General features: G+C 41.9%; 1 protein-coding gene across 2 annotated transcripts in view; it reads left to right on the top strand.

Moving 5' to 3' along the window:
• Positions 1-20,718, top strand: part of ATG4C (autophagy related 4C cysteine peptidase) — a 181,931-nt gene that overhangs the window by 48,923 nt on the left and 112,290 nt on the right. For both annotated transcript variants that reach the window (XM_069232527.1, XM_069232528.1), the window contains exons 3-4: positions 9,622-9,705; positions 15,971-16,213. In XM_069232527.1, the coding sequence (XP_069088628.1) occupies positions 9,622-9,705; positions 15,971-16,213 (327 nt within the window). The remainder of the gene's footprint in view (positions 1-9,621; positions 9,706-15,970; positions 16,214-20,718) is intronic.

Genomic DNA, 20,718 nt, shown 5'->3' with positions numbered 1-20,718 from the left:
TTTCATGGATTGTACCACTCACAGGTACACATGCACCCAGAACATGCACTTAGTACTGCATTTCCCCCTCTATGGCACCCTCCCCAGACACACATACATCCAGTGCAGATGCACCTTTTGTGTTGCACAGCACTTCATACCAAACTGATGTAAGCAGGGGTGAATATACACACAAGTGTAACTTTAAAAAATCAGTGAGCCTGTAGGCTTCACTCCAATTACAGGTTTAAAAGGACCTGTTCACTCCTACTGATCACTTCATAGTATGGTGCCACCACTTTGCTCTTGCTGCTTAGCTCCTGGTTAAGGCAGTAGCCTTCCACCACTATGAGGGCAGCCTTTGGGCACCCCTCTCGATCCCACAACTGCGCAATCTGTGAAGCTGGCCTATGTCATGGTGCACAAGCATGGTTCATGTTTGCCTATGACAGCAAAAATCAGCACTGGGGATCCCATACCCCATGCAGGGAACCTTTTCATCCCAACAGCAAAGTGTGATTAGGAAAGGGCCAGTATATGTGTTTAGGGGACGTGGGAAGAGTGGGAGGCTTTCGTAATTTTCTGAAGTTGTTCTCAAGGAAAAGTAGCAGTAGAATTTGAGATATAAACCAGCGGATCTGGCATTCTTCTATCAAATCATTTATGTTTTGCTTAACAGTGTATTTTGGGAAAGCATCTCGTTGGGTGATATGGATGTTGATTAGCTCAAGGACAAGTTGATCCTCCAATTTTGTGACATTTGGAACTTGCTCATAGTTTGGGCTGGGAGACAAAAAAAAAAGGCAAAAGTCCAGACATTTTTTCTTGGTCATCGTAATCTGAAAATTATTAATTGCTTTGGGTTAAAGGTGGCATCCAGGTTGCAAAGAATGTAGCAGCTATAAGGAAGTGGCCAGGAAGGCACTGGTCTGTCACAGAGAAACAGTGAATGGTCTACCTAGTCCAGCACTGTAAATTCTGTTTTATATTTATTTAGTCAGAACTGTTTGATGTTTGAGGCCCCGTATAACAGATTGATCGCGCCCACCACATCAGTAGCGCTGACCTGTCTTGCACACCACATCAGTAGCGCTGACCTGTCTTGCACACCACATCAGTAGCGCTGACCTGTCTTGCACACCACATCAGTAGTGCTCACTTCTCTTACACACCACATCAGTAGTGTTGACCTGTAGTTCACACCACATCAGTAGTGCTCACTTCTCTTACACACCACATCAGTAGTGCTGACCTGTCGTGCACACCACATCAGTAGTTTGCAGTTGTAGAAAGTGTACCCATTTAACTTGATGGGTGTGGTTTGCTGAGAATGACCTGAACTACCGGAGTGCTGCTCCTTATATTTCTCACATTGAATAAAGGTGACTCACCAGTTCGTGATTCTTCGCCGAGAAGGCAGTTGTACATTTTATTTTATTATTGGTCAATAAAATTATAACTTCTGTAACCAGAGGATTAAAAGCAAACCTAAGGACGTCAGCGTTGCTTGACTGTCATTTATTAAACTCATACATTCTGTTATTTATGAGTTTGTTCACAAATTGGCAAAAACCTAAGTGCTAAATGCAAATAAATACGTTCCTATTATAGTTTTAAAAACGAATTCAGATACCCACAGACATTCTTTTTTAGAAAGAGGAGAGAGGATGTCCGAACCACTGCTACTTGTAAAAATAAAGTAATTAAATATTGGGGTACTGACTAATATTTTGTAAACACACCTGTGGCCTTGAGTTCCATTAGTAAGTCTTTCGCGCGTGCAGGGCTTGTGAACTCGCAAAGAATGCTCCTCTCATAAAACTAGTGATGGCTGAGGACTTCCTAGCCTAGCATTAACCGACTCTACAGAAAGTAGTAGCCCTTTCAGAACTGCTTCCTAATGACCGGTTCCTCTTCACTATGAAAGCATGAACAGCTCTTTCAAACTTTTAATTAAATTCCAGAAGATTGATCACAAGGCTAGCTATTAACATTGTAACAATACAATTATCCGAGAATGTTCCCTTTTCCCCCGTTTTGTTGTTAATTTCTGCTACTGATACAAACCCATGTTTTAAGTTTTGCTCTTTAATTATTGCATTTCCTTCTACTGGGTTTCTGTACCATTTTTCTTGCTATCTTCTATCTAATTTCAAAGCCTAATATTAAACCGTTTCATTTGGGATCCCTACCAGTTAGTAATTTAAGGTCATGTGCGACTGACATAATTCTCAAGTGAAAAAATAGAGTGAATTATATACTGGAATCAAGAGTAGGGATTTACACTAAAAACGTTTTAGTGGTATTAAATAATAAGTATGTCTTTCTTATTTTCATCAAAATGGTGCCCTATTGTTGCGTATCATCTAATTCAGTTATTCGTAATCTAATGGTAAGTGCTTAATGGAAGATTTGGTTCAACTAATCTCCCTAATCTCTGGGGCCCACCAGCGCTCATTTTTGGTGAGGATACTTATTTTTCCTCAACAGCCTTTGCTCAAGAGCAAGAGAGAGGAAAACACAGAAGGGGGAAGAAGCAGGAAGAGAAAAGTGGAAAAACTAGTAACAAAGGGACCTGCAAAAGTGGACTAAAGGGGCATGGACTGTCTGATGGTGCACTAAAAAGGAATGCGGTGGAATCAAGACTACACAGCTTTGGTATTTGACACGCTAATCTTCAATAGCAGCAACCCTGAGCGTCTGAGTAAAGCTTTGGCAGTGGCATGTGGACCCTGATTAGAGTGGATCAGTGTTTTCCTGCCCCTGCACAAGTTCCTGTTTTTGCAGGGGTTAGAATTCCGAGTTGGGAGTTATGTAGGGCATGAAGTAATCATTGGGTGCATTAAATCCCTACTCGTCGTTAAATTGTGACTGGTGAATCCTGTTAAAAATTTAACAGGGGAAAAGTGTACGGTATTTACTGTTTAATTTGAATGTTGTATTTTGATTTATATATATATATATTTTTGTATTGTCGTTTTTTGTATTTTTTTGTAATTTTAATTTTGGTACATTAAGCACCAAAATCTGCATAGTATTCCCCATAAAGGTGGAATAGGTGCTATCTATCACACCCAATGAACAATTTACCCTGGCGTATTGTTGTTTATGAGGGGCAATAAATAGCACCTTTATTCCGATGACCCCTGAATAAGGGCCTTATTGTTTTACAAGTAAAGCACTGCGATATGAGTGCATAGACATAGGGGAATCAACATCAATCAAGACATAAAACTTTTTACTACAAAGCTTGCATCCATTGATAAGTGAATACTTCACTAGACTTTTTTTATTTTTTTATTTTTTTTAAATGTGCCCATACCACCACTGAGAACACTGGTGCAGAGGACTTGTTTTAACATCACGGACGAGCCCACAGTAATTTCTGGCATGTTGTATGGGTTTATGTGATTGATGGGCCTAGTAGGAGGAGGGACAGAAATTAGGAGAGCATGTGGGAGCAGGCTTTCTAAGATGTGTGTGATTGCTTCTGGCTTTTGAGCTGACCCCACAGCTTTGTTTCAGAATCCCTCCCGTTACAGATTTTATGTTTATAATGTAGCTATTTTTTATTGGGGCCTTTTCACTTTAACTTGCTGTTTTTTTAGTTAAAACACTAGTCTGCTTGCTGCTTTGTATACATGTTAAGCCTTTAATCTCATCAGGAATGGCCTTTCGGCCCAGTGTAGTGTGGGTACTGGTCGTTTGTGAGATTGACCTACTGGAATTCGATCCCAAGCTCTTAGCTCCAGGTGAGCTACTGGGCTTCCTCAGAAAGGGGGTCGTGGGCCACTGCCTATATTTTATGATTTTTGGCAGTTTAGTGGTATTGCAAAGGATTATTCCTACAGACATTCCATAAAACTTTAAGTACACAGATAATAAATGTGACCCTGGCCTTTCCCAGCATACTGTGGTGTAGTTTGCATTCCTATGTATACTGTTACTTCTCCAACTTCTTTAGCTTTATGATATCCCATTCTCAAGCTGTTACTTGAGAGCCTGTCACAGAGCGGAGTTACAACACTCATGTCTCAAGTATTGCACTAATTTCACGAGACGCTGATAGGATGGGGTGACATTGAACAGGTAAATGTGATTAACTACTCGAAACATATTCATCTCCCTTCTTTTTAGGGTCTCTGAAACTGCCTGAAAGCAGTGTCCAGCAGTCCCAATGGATACACGAGCTTAGCCGCTTTAGTGCAGTGGACGACCCATTGACTATCACCATACTACCCTCTCAGTACAGGGCACATCATGTGTCATCCATTATACTGGAAAAGAAAACGTGTCTGATGAAAACATAAGAAACATTGTTTTTACTAAACTGAAAGTCACATGAAAGAAAACCATCCCTCACCTCCCAAGTTTGACTTTTTTTTTTTAATGATGCACAGCGTGCAGTGTGCACTGACTTTACAGCAAAACAAAATATGCTGTGGTAATGTGGAAGTCTGCTTTCACTTGTGATTGGTGTTGGAGGCATAGCTTGGCCCCGCTGAGCACTGATCAACACTGGTTAGGCAGCACTGGAAAGTGGAGAAAGTATCCTTTCCACCACTGTTTCTCCCTAGTGGATCCCTGCTTAGAAATCGCACTGCGCATGCTGTCTCCAAGCACTCCACTAGACACCAGAGAAATACTGTTGTGGAAGTAGGCCCACCTTGTCATAATCTGCACAACCTGGGCCACAGGGGTAGAATTCCTAACCCCCATCCCATACACAACCCACTGAGCAGTACTGTGTAAGAAGTATTTTCTGATAATGTTCAGTCCCACTAAATGAGTTCAGGGACACACTGGAACTCCAGACACTCTTTCATAAATCGATAACACACTCAAAACAGAAACAAGGGATGGACTTTGAGATGTTTATTTCTAAAACCCAGGTGTAGTGCATAAAATATGAATGGTAACCACACGGAATTAGAAAATAAAGTAGTGCATGACATTGCCAGCCAAAAAAAGATCATTCCTTATATTGTTAGCAAGTTCCTAGCATTCTTATACCCTATCGCTACTTGTAAGTGCTATGCTAAATTTTAGCAGAAGTAGAAATAGCAAACCTTTAAATAGTTTCTTAAGATGGCTCGCACAGCATACCTTCTTTCAGTAAATATAGGCGTTTAGCTATCCTCTATCATATCTCTTGCCCAAAAAATGGTAAGCAGTGAAAGGCTGAAGGTCACTTATCCGCACTGCTCCCAGAGCAGCCCCCGACTGAGGCTGGTTGTTGCTGTAAACTAGTGTGACCTCTAACCCGATAGATCTAGCATGAGGCCCCGCCAAATTATGGTCAGATACCTGGATTTTGTACTATCTGTTTGCTGATTTGACACAAATAAAACAGTACTTACAGACACTGAGGCATCCACCAGGCTAAACAAATATGGTGATAAGTGCATCATATCGATTTATAATTAAATAATAAAAGCGTCCAATTCTGCTGTAATTGCCAATGATGTTATGGCAGCGCCCATAAAAGAAGAAGAAAACAATATAAATATGTCAGCTTAGTTAGGAAGCAGACGTGAGACCAACATTTCTGAGTATGTCTGAAACTTCACTCACTCTCTCTGGTAGGTTACCACTTCCGTACTTGGCAAGAATATAGTTGTTATAGCATTGGAAAGAGTCTCTGACAGGTTCTGTTTCTGGTGTCAGGTCTTGGAGAGCACTCCTTTTCTTTTGGTTGGTTCAGAATCATCTTCTGTTTCTCTTCGCCAACTAAATTGCAGACATGTTTTAGGGCTGACCTCTTCTAGATCTGAGCAAATATCAGAACTTGTTTGGGTACGCAGTTTTTCCTGTTTCTCCCACAGCTTTGATCTTTAGGTTTGCAATTACATATGGTAGTAGTTCGAACTTGCTTCTCTGCATGGGTATCACATTTTCTGCTCCTTTTTAGGCCCGGCTTACAGATAGATTTGTTGAAAGACCTCTTGGAGCCAATACCAACAACTTACAGTGAGCTTCGAGCAATCCCATTGCTTATTATTGGTTTGGCTTTATTGCCATTCTCATTTGTTTTGCTTCTTAATTAATGGCTTTCCTTCATTTTCTTGCGTTTGTCCATCCCCTTGAACATCCTTTTGATTGGGTGTCTTCTGTCCTTCCACTACTTACATTCAGAAATCCACTCATTTATTTTTCTTTTATACACTCTATAAGGATGCATGTCTTTCCTGCCTTTCCCCCACGTGCGCTGCTCAGGGCGGCTCCTCTGTTAGATTGGAGGAGTGTCACCCTCTCCCCCCCCACCAGCAGCAGAAGCTGCAAAACCTTTAACAAATGAAACGATAATAAACCATGTTTATTATTGTTTTGATTGTTAAAGGGGCGGGGCCACGGGAGTGACGAGCAGTGAGGGGCGTGCATTGTGCACTCCCCTCAGTGTGCATGTATGTTTGGCTGGCCATCTAGGGCCGGCCAAACTCACATGCGCAGTAGGATGTCTCCAACCCGGCAACACAGTTGCAGGGCTGGAGAGAGCCTGCACATGCTCCCAGTCTGCCTGGGAGTGCCCTGGCTGGGCACTCCCAGCCAATCCTGACGCTGCTCATTGGCCGCAGGGCAGGCTGGGAGCCTGTGCCTGCATACAGCGACGGGAGAAGAGGGGCGGTGCGGGAGCGAGCAGGTAAGTTTGCATTTAAAAAAATATATATTTAAAAATAAATGTTAACACCTAGCACACCCACCCCTGTGTGCCGCCCCCGCCCCACCCCTTGTGACCGAAGTAAGCAGCTACTGGCGCTGCTCCATGTTTCTTCCCTTGCCCCCAAACCTGTTCCTTGCTTCCCTCTCACCTCAGCTTTTTTTTAAACTTTTTTTATTTAGTCTCACCCTGGACTTGTGTACATCTCTTTCTCCCCTGCCCACTGGCTCCCCACCTTTTCATCTCGTGCACCCCACTCCTCATGGCCCTTAAAATAAGTTCCTTTTTTTCAATTTTTATGGAGGGCCGATGACTGCTATTTGGTGCCAGGCCGCTTCGTGTTTATTTTTTTTTATTTTTTAACGAAAAAGTGGTTTACGCAAGTAAAAGTTTTATTTACCAGTCCAAGTGGTGCTCCACATCTTGGAACAGTAAATAAAAAAATAGCTCAGCTGTATTTGCATTTAGTTGCTAGGTTTCTTGGCCATGACTATATGCCCCAGAAGTTTGCTCTTACAAGTATCAGCACTGTATTTATGGTGGTACCTTTCGGCTTTGCTGATGGCGACCCTCGCTGTACAAGATGTCAACAACATCTTTAGTGTGATGCACTATTCTGAGATAATCCTTCTATTGCCTTATCTCACACATGCTGCTATTGTAACCCCCTGTTGAAAATTGCTGACATTAGATTATTTTCTACCTCTGGGCAGTGATCACAAGACTTTGGGGAAGAAAGTGTCTCTGGTCCCATCCTTCGACCAAAGAATCTTGACAGACCATTTGCCCACTCTCCTCTCTTCAGCATGATATATTAAGAAGCAGTAATAAGAATATAGAATAAAAGGAATGCAAGCAGCTATATAGGTGGTTGACATGAAACTGAAATATGAGGGAGCTATCAAAGACCGGGTAAATTTGTGAACAGCAGTCATCATTTGAGTGATAAAACTGTCCGTACAGACCAGGGCCATGTGTAGTAAAAGCACACAGGGGTACCAGAGGCAGCTGGTATATTAAGATGAAACACCCATAAATAACTGTGTAATATCTTTCATTAGTGACTGAAACTGAAAACTCTTTTGTAAAGATAAACACAGACACTCTGGATAGTGAACGATGTCTATGTGTTTGATGCAGAAATAGCCAACGAGCATTCATAATAAACCGGGCAATTGCCTGTTCAACAAACCAGTTGCCTGTTCACGCTTGACCAGTTGCAGCATGTAATTCTAAAGTCCATTTATTGTGGAGCCACATTTCTATCCTTTTCTGAATGCAAGTAAATGGGAGCGAGAGGCAATCAACACATACAGATAGGCACTGATGAGCATGTGCCAAGCTCTTCTCGTGGGAAGGATGCAAGAAGACGTTGGCAAAACCAATATATGCATCACCAGCAACAGCTGACTCTACTTCTTTCTAAAATCCTCACTCCGACGTGCCAACTGCAAAACGATGGTATACTTACTGGAGTAGTTCAACTATATGTGCAGTTTACAACATGGGATAACAAAACAAAAACGTATTTAAAATGTGTGCTAATGTGCAGTTGAGCTACTGCCTTTATGGGCGTTATTCATGTACAAAAACGAAATGGCAATTGATTTCTAAATTTAACAGTACAGGTTAAGGCACAGGTGGGATTTTGCGTTTCCATACTGTGTTTGTAAGCAATAAGACACGGTTGCGACTGAATTTGCCTTCTCACTTTTTTACTGGGATCAGAGACTGGGATGAGCACCGCAAGTTAGCGTTTGAGGGTCCTGAGTTGGGGGATCCAGATCCATCCCTTCAGCTCGTGGTCATCGAATCCGCACTCCCTCGTGGACGTACCTGGTCTGCTCTACCGTCTCAATGTTCTGGTGTGTTGTGGAGCTTCTGATCTCGTGAGCATGGCTTTGAGGGCTTGTATGTCTCCCTGGAAGAAGGGCAGCACACATCACTGACACTCGTAGATCCTTCTGCAGCCTTCAACATTGTGAACCCTTTAATTCTGCTTGTAGGGCTGGGAAACTAGATAGTAATTCCAGACACTGCCACAGAGTGGGACCAGGGATGGCTCTGTAATGGTAGACAGCAATTCAGAATCCGATCAACACAGGCCTTCTGGAAACGACACTGTGCAGCAGGCTTCAAGGATCTGTTAAGCCTTGTATTGAACTTCTCTACTACTTCTGGCAGGAGTGAGCACACATCACCACACCACCTGTGGTTTTAGAGATACGATTATGACAGCCTTATCTACATCTGTTTGGAACACAAACCTAGGGAGTAGGCCAAATTGCATAGACCGGAAATGCGGATGGATTATGTAAATCGAACTCTTGTTCAACAGTGCCAAAACCAAGATTGTGTTCCTTGGCTGTTCCGAGAACAAGACCATTATGGTTGCTGCATTTTTACATGCACAAATGGCAGCTTACATTGAAAGGAAGTGCGGTAACAAGTTCTCCTTTAATATTCATGAGCCATGCCAGGAACGTTGACTTCAGAGTACAGGAACAAACAAGTGTTGAAACGATGTCCGTGTAGTTGTAACGTGTGCTTTGTGCATATTGGTGAAAGCGCACGGGGATAGGCTTGTGAAAAAATAAAGTGGAAATTAACACCTCCCGACTGCCTGAGATAGGAGGTGCAGGTCGAGGCATGAATACTGATATTGTTCTGAATTAATTTTATGTTTGTATTCGTTTTAAAGCCTCGTATGTGTAGTACTTAGGTTGTAGACAACGCAACTTTTACTGTCACTCTTTTTTCCATGACTGTTGAATATATTCATTCACTCTGCAGATGCAAGTTGGCTTCCATAGTCGTGAACATGAATTTACTTTTTAAGTGTGTTTCCAAACCAATTTCGTCACATGCTTTCTTTTGCAAAACAGTTTTCGTGTACGATAAATGAAGCAATGCATATTCGTAATGCATGCTACCGTCTGGAATTTTGTTCCTAATGCTAGCTTCATTAATTTTATTTCTTTTAGGCTGGGTGTTAAAAACAAAGACCTATTTTAGTAGAAATTCTCCTGTCTTCTTGCTCGGAAAATGTTACCATTTCAAAAACGAAGGTAAGTTTAAATATTGGTAATTATGTGTGGGAATTCTGATAGTTGCCAACAATGCGTCTGTGAATTGTGTGAACATCTGAGCTTTATTAGTCTTGCATAAATACTATAAAGGTTTAACAACTGGTTATCAAATAATCCTTGCGTAGACGCGACATATTGATACTAAATAAAAAGATAACTTTACAGTCGGAATGATATACTGCCTTATGCAGAGCAGCAGCGTGTTTTTATGTCGGACTTGTTGTTTATGCAGAATGCCTCATTACTTTGGAGATACAAAGAGGAGCCCCATCAGATGTGAAATAAGACAGGCTTTTGAATGCAGCAGCCCCTTGGTGTTAATAGGAAAATCATTTGCTGAGGAAAATTACCCTCTCTCTCCTAAGGCCTGCATTGTTGAAGCACGCTTTAAAAGAAAAGGGCAGACACATTCTCTATTTAATACACATTTGTTTTCTGGCTAATAATTTTAACATATATCCATTGCCATTTTGCTGATGATTTTCTTGTTTCTCAAAGGCATTAATTGCTTTAATTTTTACATCAAAAACTCAATCCCTACATAATTCTGATCCTTAATACTTTTCTGAATTGAGTAATCAATAGGAAGGCCCATGGGTGCTTGTTTTTACCTTAGTTCCTATGTGTGCACCAGTCTGCCTTCGACTACAGACACACAGATGTAAAGCGACAAAATAATCTAATAATTTTACAACTATTACATTATTGGAGGAGGTTTGACACTAAAAAACATGAAATCTGAGAGGGCAAAGGATGTGGAAAAAGTAGATGGCACTGGAAAGCAACAAGAAGGAAGAGACTGGAATTTAAGCCAGAATGGGCCATAAGGACCCTGGGTCTCCTCCGGGGTCTGCACTGCATAGAAAAGAAATGGTTGGCCCAAGAAAATGGGAAAACAAACAGAATAGATGTGACCTAGGTAAACCACCCAACATTATTGAAATGCCAGAGCTCCCAAGTCTATGGTTCACCCTGCTGGGGAGCTACCACATAATGTGACTAGACACACTCCTCATGGTCGTCGTCCAGTAGCATGCTATTCAAATAAAACAGGATGTAAAACCACAAAAAAGGAAAAAGGTTTTAGTCGTGTTTGTGACCACTGCGCTTCGTTATCATGCTGGGCTATGACTGTGGGACGTTTTCGCCGAGTGCATGCCAACAGTTGGTCCGCTCTTGTGTTGAGAAGGAAGTAATGTTTTCTTTATGGGAGCCTACTAGGCAGAAGAGATACATTAGAGTGTCGTGGTGCATGTGCCTGCTGTAGGAACTCATAGGAATGAGCAGACCAGACTCCCAGCACCCCCGATCCTCTCATTGTGGAGTCTGTGATTACAAGTAAAGCTTATTATTTATAATCTGTAGTAAAATCAGAATACAATTATTTTAGTTCTGGCTTCAATTCTAAGGGATGAGTAGCGTGATTTTTAATATAGCATTTAATGATGGTCCCAGTTGAGCTTCACCAAAAGTCGCAGAATAAACTTGTGAAATTGTATTGAGGTTTATGAGAGACCCATGAACCGGTTAATAAAGTTGTACACATATTTTAAGATAAATTAATGTAAATTGTTTTGTTTGCCAGAAGGTCAAGGGCAAAAGTCCGAAGTGTAATGAATAAAGAGTCCTTAAAAAAAAAAAAATTCAGAGCCATTCCCTCCATGTGATCTGTTATTCAACTTTTAAGTCTTAATATAAGCGCAATTGGTATTCTGTAATTCCTGTAGAATTTTTTTTTTTTTTAATTCAGAACAAACTAGTTAACACGCAGATCAGAGTAAACATCAGCTTTGACATCTGACCATATTAAAACAACCGTTCTTCTCATATTTTGTTCAACCATTAGGAGAAAAGAGAGGGTCACAAATGAAGAATTCTAGTATTTTTGTTTGTTGGTGTGGAGTACCACCAAATTGATTGGCTAAGAAATGAAACATAGATCAAGGTTTAATGACAGTAGATAAGAGAGGGATCTTTATCATGATTAGAAAGGGAACAAAATACATAATAAAAGAAAAGAAGCATGATAAAAAGACTCCTCTGGAGTGTGAGATATTCTTAAAGAATCTAAAATGTATGTGCTAGATAAAAAGGACTTGGTAGGCTTTGTAAGAAGAGAGGAAAATAAAAATAAAATCGATTTACATTTCCTTGTAAACTTAGAAGAATATAATACATATGTTACACATGTATTATTTATTGTACATCATAATTTGAAATTGTGTGTCGATATAAATTGATAATATGTAAATGTTTGGTTCAATAAACTTTTGTTGTTGTTGTTAATGAGAAAACATAATTTCTGATCTGCTGTTATAGCTCCCTGTTACTATGAGGCAGTTGGTTACAGTACACAGACATTTCCTGATGTAAGCCCCCTTTCACATTCACAACAGAGTTGTAGAGACTCAGGATGTAAGAAAGGCAGATCGGAGGGAGAGGGTGTGAGCTCTGAATGCAACCTCAGAGGTGCTCCTGTAGGTTCACTCCCTTGTGGCCAGGGAGGTGAACCACAGGTACAAACTCAGCCCTGAGGCGTGTGCCTCATTTCACGGATCTCGAAGATATCTGAGAGATAGACCTGAAATAACAATATGTCAGGTAAAGCCACTGATATCCCTTAGTCTCAAGGGGGCATGTTGCTGACTGGCAGGTGGCTGGAACAGATTGGTATTGGTAAAAAAAAATTGAATGTTCCTTTGCAGGAAAAGAAAATAGAATGAGAGTCAAAATCCTATACAGGACTGACTGAAGCATTCAGTTTCATTCTAGTAGAAAAGTAAACGCTTTTCCTATTACAGGCAGTTTGCTGTCCCTCTCACAGATGTTTGGAATGAGTAAAGGTTTTAAAGGTAGGTGCCTTTAGAGACACTGCATAAGTCTTTCATCGGCTCTTCAAGCTTAACAGCTACATGAAGAAGCAAATAATACTTAGTTCACAAGCTCAATATTTCAGCATCCTGCAGACTAACAACTTGACTTGAACCCAGGGGCGGCCCCTTCGCTATGGCAAAGGAGCGTCAGCACCCCCCCCCCCCCCCACCTGAGCCAGAAGCAGAAAAATAAAACAATTGTTTACTATTTTTCTGTTGCTGGCTTAGCCATCAGTGTAGGGAGGGGCAGGGCTAGACCACGGTAGGGGGGGTGGGGAGGAGAATAGAGTGTGCACCTAAGTGCGCATGTGTGTTTGGCTGGCCGCTTTAGGCCGATCAAACACGCATGCGCACTTATGTCTCTCCAGCCCGGCTGTATTTAACAGCCAGGCTGGAGAAACTGCAGAAACCCCATGGCTGTGCCTGAGCGGCTGGCTAAGCCGCTTATACCAATCCTAGTGCTGCTTTGATACTAGATGAAGCATGAAAGCAGCGCCAGGATTGCTGGGGAGCCTGTGCTGGTGTTCCAGTGAATGCTGGGTCACCACATCTAGACAAGAGGAGTACAAGGTGGTAGGAGAAGGGTGCATCGTTGCAGCGGTAAGTTCATTTATTTATTTATATTATTTTCACCCCCCCACCTTTCCACTCTGTCTCCGCTGCTTGAACCTCAACCAAAAATCTGTCTTCTAGGTTGAACCCTTTGATGCTGTTTTGGTTTCATCTGGATCATTCTGGGTGAATTATGGAAAGTCAGTAATTTCATAATATTCATAGATTGGCTCACCTGGTGGAGAAAGTGAATATGCATCTATTCCCAGCTCTGGTCTTGTATCTCATACAGAAAAAGCATTCAATGTGGAAAACTGGGAAGGGTTCTATAAAGCAAGAATAGGACACACAGTGTTCAGATTTATTTGGCCAATTTATACCAGCCCTACCATGTACATCTCGGTAAATAGGTTCACATATTCACATTAACACTGGGACGATCCAGGGGTTGCTTTTCCTTTTTTCTAGTTTCCCTGGCGATGGAGCCTCTTGGTGAAATGATTGGGAATAATGGGGGCATCCAGGAGGATTCCTAGCCGCGAAGCACAAGATGCATTTACTTGCCTAAGTATTAACCAGAATTAATTGAGAAATTAGATGGGTACCACAGGGATGTTGCTATAAATGCTAGGGCATGCTGAGATGGGAAGAGTAGGGTAGGTGTCGCCACTGAGGTGGGCTGTTAATGAGCACTAATGTCAGCAAGGTCCAGTATATGTGCACTTAATTTGTAGGGGATTGCTGAAAAGCAGAGTTCTTTAAAACCATATTTATACTGGATGCAACAATTGGAAAGCTCTGTATGCATAACATAAATGATTATTATAATGCATCTCAGTTTTTATTGGTATGTCAGTGGTCACTTGTGCACTCAGGCCAGCATTGGGCCTACTTGGACAGGCTGTAGCTGCATCTGTTTTGGCTAGTCAGAAGAGATCAGCCTATGTATATATCCCAGAGTGTGGCCCATCCTTGTTGGAGTTATGGGATAAACTGACAGTAGAGATCCCTCTGACAACTTCTAGAAAGCATATGTATGGATTCATAGGTAGGCACGGAGGTATTTTACTCACCTGATACATTTGCTCATTTTCTGAGGTGTGAGTTTGGAATGTTCACTTGTCAGGTGGTTTCTAATTTCGTCATCTTGATTCATTTAGCATGCTCTAAATACCCCCCGTACTTTATTTAGCTGACATATTATAGGGGCTTTGATAGCTCAATACATAACACACAGAATATCTGCCCTGTTCAGGTTAACAGTGTTCGTGCTCTCTTGAAAAGACTTTGTAATAGAATGTCCTTTAAGAATACCAGTTCATCCATGGCAGCTTAATGTTGGCTTGACAGATCCTGCAGTGTCTCAGTTGGAATTCTTGCACATTCTGGACTGAACTTATTTTTCAGAATGTTGCTTTAATTTTAGATAATATTCTGCCAGGAAAGTTGAGTTTCAAGCTTTTTTCAGTTAATAACTAATTTCAAGATTTCTGTGATGGTAATTTTTTTCTAAGTGGCTAGGAAATCAGTAAATACTTTTACTAAACAATATTGTCTGAAAGTCATGCATGTGGTTAAGGTGGAAGGCTATACTCAGAAGCATTCAGTGTTTTATCCATCTATCTTTCCTACAGCCTCGTCCATGCATACTAGACCCACTTTAAGTTATGCCTGTCCTTCTGGATGGTTATGTGTAGCTAAGGCTCAAACTTTAGGCCAGGCCCCCACACCTTGCTGAGCATATCTTGCAGCCCCATTTGTGTTTTGTTTATGTACTAAGTTACAGGGTTTAGGGATAACTGTGATGTAAGCAGGGCTAACCTGTGCCTTGCTGAATAGAAATAGGTCCAAAAAGAAGAGCTCCTAATGGAGGAACCTTTAGGGTTAATCCCAGGTGGTTTCAAACAAATTCTGCTTATCCTAGGCAAAAAACAAAGGTAACATCTGTAACAATATTTCAAGTGGATACGTAATTTCCTGCCATTTCATCACTTTGTGAATATTCCTCCAGTCATCCAACTGGTCAGGAAAATGTTTTCCCAGCATTAGCTCTCCAGTACTGCCGGTTACTGTCATGCGGCTTCAGCTGCAACTCAGCCTGTGGGTCATGTCCAACCCTGTTGTGCACGAGACAATGCAAATCACGGGCCATTGGAAAAGGAGGATTTGACAGTATCAATACCTTTTAATTCGCACCAGTGATCAATTTCTTCTAGCGATCTACCTAGATGGATTTTTCAAGCGAGTTTCCTGGCTACCGAGGTACCATCTGAAACCGCATTAGGAAGGCAAATGTACCCTAGATGGAAGAACGTGCCGCCACAGCTTTTGTGGATTTGAGAGAAATCTCCCCAAACCACAGTTTAATTTGAACATTTAATTTGTGCAACTGAATACCAAGTCTTTTCCGTTCAACTGCTGTGTCAATTTCACTTAAACAGAGTACTACAGTACTAAGTTGTTTACTATATGCTTACTATTCCCTTTGGTGTGATCAATGAATACAAATATGTCTCAGTGTCTAGATGATATCACCAGACTCACAATATGTGTGTGTGTGTGTATATATATCTATATATATATATATATAGATATATATATATATATATCCCGGTTTATTATTTATAATTGCATAATGCTGTTTACTTTTTGTGTGACATTTAATTCAAGCCACAAACCCTAGCGAGAACATTTATGCTGTGGTTTAAATATTTAAAGAAATATTTTGTACTAAATTTCTCTTGCCTACAAAAGTTTGCGCTCCTTATGTTGTATATTATCTTAGACCATTTTTTATTTTTATCTCATTATTTTTATAGAACTAACTGAATCCTGTCACGAAGTGCAAGAACCTGTTTCAGTAGCCAATGGAGACATTTCTGGAAATGTGGAAGAATTCCGTAAAGATTTTATTTCTAGAATATGGTTGACCTACCGAGAGGAATTTCCTCCACTGGAGGGGTCAGGCTCAGTTTTGACTACAGACTGTGGTTGGGGATGCACACTTCGAACTGGTCAGATGTTGCTGGCTCAGGGTCTAGTACTTCATTTTCTTGGTAGAGGTAGGTGTGTGTTCTCAACTATGAATAATTTTGTCTTGCAAAGCTTAAACTCTGTGTTTGTTTGCTTGATATTTTAGATCCTCTACATGAAGGATATATGCATTTTGTTTAATTAAACATGGGTGCATTACTAACTAGACCTTTAACACTTAGGCCGTTGAAATTAGTGTGGTCATCAAGGACACAAACTTCCACCACTGAGAATGTACTTTCACTCTTTCAATCCATTTACTGTGAGGAAATTTTCAAAGCACTATTACTGTCCCATCAATACTACTGTAATGGTGTCTACTGAGGTGAACTGAAATGAAAGCCAAAAGCGACAATTAAATCATACCCAAGTGGTGAAACATTGCTCAAACCTAAGAATATCAAACCAGTTAATTCCACTCTGAAATTGCTCGAATGGTGCCTATTAGAGCTGAGAGTCATGTTCAAATCCTATGCTTAATGCTCAAACCCTATTGAGAAATATTCTAGACAACCTACAGGAGCTGTCTCCTTGTATCAACCATATTTTGCCCTTTACCCCTCGAGTGCCCGCATTCTTCTCTTTTGAGAAATTGGTGGGTATATATATATTTTTATATATATATATATATATATATATATATATATATGTGTTTGATGGCTTATGTAGCTACAGATACACATGCTATGCATAGGTCCTGCCATCTAGTGTTGGGCTCGGAGTGTTACAGGTTGTTTTTCTTCAAAGAAGTATTTTCGAGTCACGGGATCGAGTGACTCCTCCTCTTCGGCTCCATTGCGCATGGGCATCGACTCCATCTTATATTGTTTTTTGTTTCCGCCATCGGGTTCGGACGTGTTTCTTTTCGCTCCGGTAGGTCGAGTCGGAAAAGTCCTACAAACTCTCTAATTCGTCGGTATTGTTTCGATCGCGTATCATCTATCATCGACACTTCGGTACCGGCGGATACAACTCCTTTACTCGCCCTTCGGGCCATCTGCGCCCAACTCTGGCCTGGTCGGGCCGACCAAAGCCTTGTCGAAGCCTCATGGACCGGACCCCATTTTGCTTCTGCCCTCGGTGCGACACCAAGTTCCCATATACGGACCAACATCTTGTCTGTAACCTTTGTCTATCTCCAGACCATCGAGAGGATACTTGCGAGGCCTGCAGATCCTTCCGCTCGAAGAAGACTCTGAGACAGAAGAGTGCGACGGTTGGAAATGGCGTCGAGAAGCACCGAACGTCTCAACATGGAGGAAGAGGCCGCAGTCTCCATTCGGGGATCAGAGTCCGAGGAGGACAGACCGGTCATGGCAGGACAGCACGTGAGTACGCTTGCCACTGTCCAATCCAAGCCCAAACACAGGGACTCGGGAACGCCACTGCCAGAAGGCCATGGCTCCGCCCGCAAAAAGACTTCCGGTGACCAAGCAACAACTTCACCACCGAGAAAGGCCACGCCACTGAAGCCTTCGGACTCGAGACGAAGCACAGGCTCCGAAATAGGCAAACACCGACCCATCGAGTTGAAGCCTCGAAAAATCCCTGTCAGAGTCGAGGCCAACATCCACTCCAGGCCTTTCGATTCCGAGGAAACCGGCTTCGAAGCCAAAAAGACTCATATACACAGAGGAGCATGGACTTTCTAAACAACTTTCAGAAAGACATAGATTTTCAGAGGAACTCACGCAAATGGAGGAATTTGACGAAAGACAGGCCAGAATTCATTTCATAAAGACACAGGCAAGATCCTAACTCCACCTCCTCTAAAAACAAAGAGGAAGCTAGCCTTTCAAGGACAATTGGACACTGATCAGCCACCTGCTAAAGTGCCAAAACCCAAACTAAAAACTCTGCCTCCTCAATTCTCACCTCAGTCTCCTCCTCATTCTCCTCACCTGATTGTGTCTCCACCTACTACCCCTACTGCACAGTCTCCAGTACACACTGCAGATTCACACCAAGATTATGTCGACCCATGGGATCTCTACGATGATCCCATTTCTGATATCAGTCCGGACTGCTATCCTTCAAAACCATTGCCACCAGAAGATAGCACTTCATACACTCAGGTTAAAGCTAGGGCAGCATCATACCATAATGTAGCCATGCACACAGAACCTTTTGAGGATGATTTTCTCTTTAATACGTTATCCTCCACTCACACTACCTACCAGTCCCTTCCCATGATTCCAGGCATGTTAAAACATGCACATCAAATTTTTCAAGAACCAGTTCAGGCCAGAGTCATCACTCCTAGAGTAGAAAAAGAATATAAGCCGCCTCCTTCTGATCCGGCATTCATTACCCAGCAGCTACCTCCTGATTCCGTTGTTGTCAGTGCGGCAAGGAAAAGGGCTAACTCCCAGTCGTCTGGTTATGCACCGCCACCTGACAAAGAAAGCAGAAAGTTCGATGCTGCTGGTAAGAGTGGCACCGTAAGCAGCTAATCAATGAAGAATAGCCAACTCCCAAGCACTACTGGCTAGGTACGATAGGGCCCACTGGGATAGATGAAAGATATCATCCAGCATCTCCCAAAAGATCAACAAAAAATAGCCCAGCAAATAGTCGAGAAAGGGTAGGCTATTACAAATAACCAAATTAGGTCAGCTCTAGACTCAGCAGACACAGCAGCAAGGACTATCAATACTGCTGTCACCATTCGGAGACACGCATGGCTTCGGTCATCAGGTTTTAAACCAGATATCCAGCAGGCTGTCCTTAACATGCCATTTAATGAAAAACAGCTTTTTGGCACTCAGGTTGATATGGCCATTGAAAAAATGAAAAAGGACTCTGACACTGCTAAAGCCACGGGTGCTCTTTAGTCTACACAGTACAGAGGTTCATTTCGAAAGCCTCAATACAGGGGTGGTTTTAGAGCCCAAACATCTGAGGCATCCACCTCACAATCAAAACTGTCTTATCAGCCTCAGTACCAATGAGGTGGGTTTAGAGGAACTTACAGAGGCCAATTCCCCAGAGGTAGGGGAAAATACCAGCCAACAAAGCAAACCTCACACACAAAACAGTGACTTGCTCCACATCTTCCCTCACCACACTTCCCCTGTGGGAGGAAGACTGCAAAAGTTCCACAAACACTGGTTACCCATTACAACAGACAACTGGGTATTATCCATTATCCAAAATGGTTACTGCATAGAATTCACACAAATTCCTCCAGATATACCTCCAAAACCACACAAACTCTCCTCCCAACACATTTCCATGTTGCAAACAGAAGTACAGTCACTATTACTCAAACAAGCCATAGAACGTGTACCACTGCATCAAATAGGAACAGGGGTTTACTCCCTGTACTTCCTTATTCCCAAAAAAGATGGAACATTGGGACCAATACTAGATCACAGAACCCTCAATCTTTACATCCTATCAGAACACTTTCACATGGTAACACTACAGGATTTAGTCCCACTGTTACAACAACAAGATTTTATGGCAACATTAGACCTCAAGGATGCAGATTTTCGCATACCCATCCATCCAGCGCACAGAAAATATCTCAGGTTTGTAATACAAGGAAAACATTACCAGTTCAAAGTGTTACCCTTCAGGATAACAACAGCTCCCAGAGTATTTACAAAATGCCTTGCCGTAGTGGCAGCCTACCTAAGAAGGCAACACATCCATGTCTTCCCATATCTCGACGACTGTCTAATAAAATCCACCAGCCAGACACAGTGTCAAAACCGTACACATTATGTAATACAACCCTACACACTCAAGGGTTCTCAATAAACTACCAAAAATCTCACTTACAACCAGCGCAAGTTCAACAGTATTTAGGAGCCACACTAAATATGCAAACAGCACTTGCAAGCCCAGGTCCACAAAGGATACAATCATTCCACAATATGGTAGCACAAATTCAGTCAAACCAACAGTACACAGTCAAGTTTGTCATGAAACTGTTGGGCATGATGGCATCCTGCATCACCATTGTCCCAAATGCAAGACTAAACTTGTGGCCCTTACAACAGTGCCTTGCAAAACAATGGTCACAGGCACATGGGCAACTTCGAGATCTAGTGTTGATAGACCGCCAAACACACATCTCGCTTCAGTGGTGGAATTCCACAAATTTAAACAAAGGGTGGCAATTTTAAGACTCTGTGCCTCAAGCCACACTTACAACAGATGCATCAATGATTGGATGGGGAGCACACCTCAACAATCACAACATTCAGGGACAATGGGACAACAAACACAAACAACTTAACATAAATCACTTAGAATTGCTAGCCGTATTCCTAGCACTCAAAGCCTTTCAACCTCTTCTCGTTCACAAACACATTCTCATCACACAGACAACTTGACTACAATGTATTACCTAAACAAACAAGGAGGGACCCACCCATCACAACTGTGCCTTCTAGCACAAAAGATTTTGCATTGGACAATACACAACAACATTTACCCTGTAGCACAATACATTCCTGGGATACACAACCAACTAGCAGATGTTCTCAGCTGAGATCATCAACAAACTCACAAGTGGGAAATTCAC

This window comes from Pleurodeles waltl, chromosome 4_2, assembly GCF_031143425.1.
Source record: "Pleurodeles waltl isolate 20211129_DDA chromosome 4_2, aPleWal1.hap1.20221129, whole genome shotgun sequence".
Taxonomy (NCBI): Eukaryota; Metazoa; Chordata; class Amphibia; order Caudata; family Salamandridae; genus Pleurodeles; species Pleurodeles waltl.
Note: the sequence above shows the minus strand (reverse complement) of the source record. Positions and strands in the feature narration are given on the sequence as shown.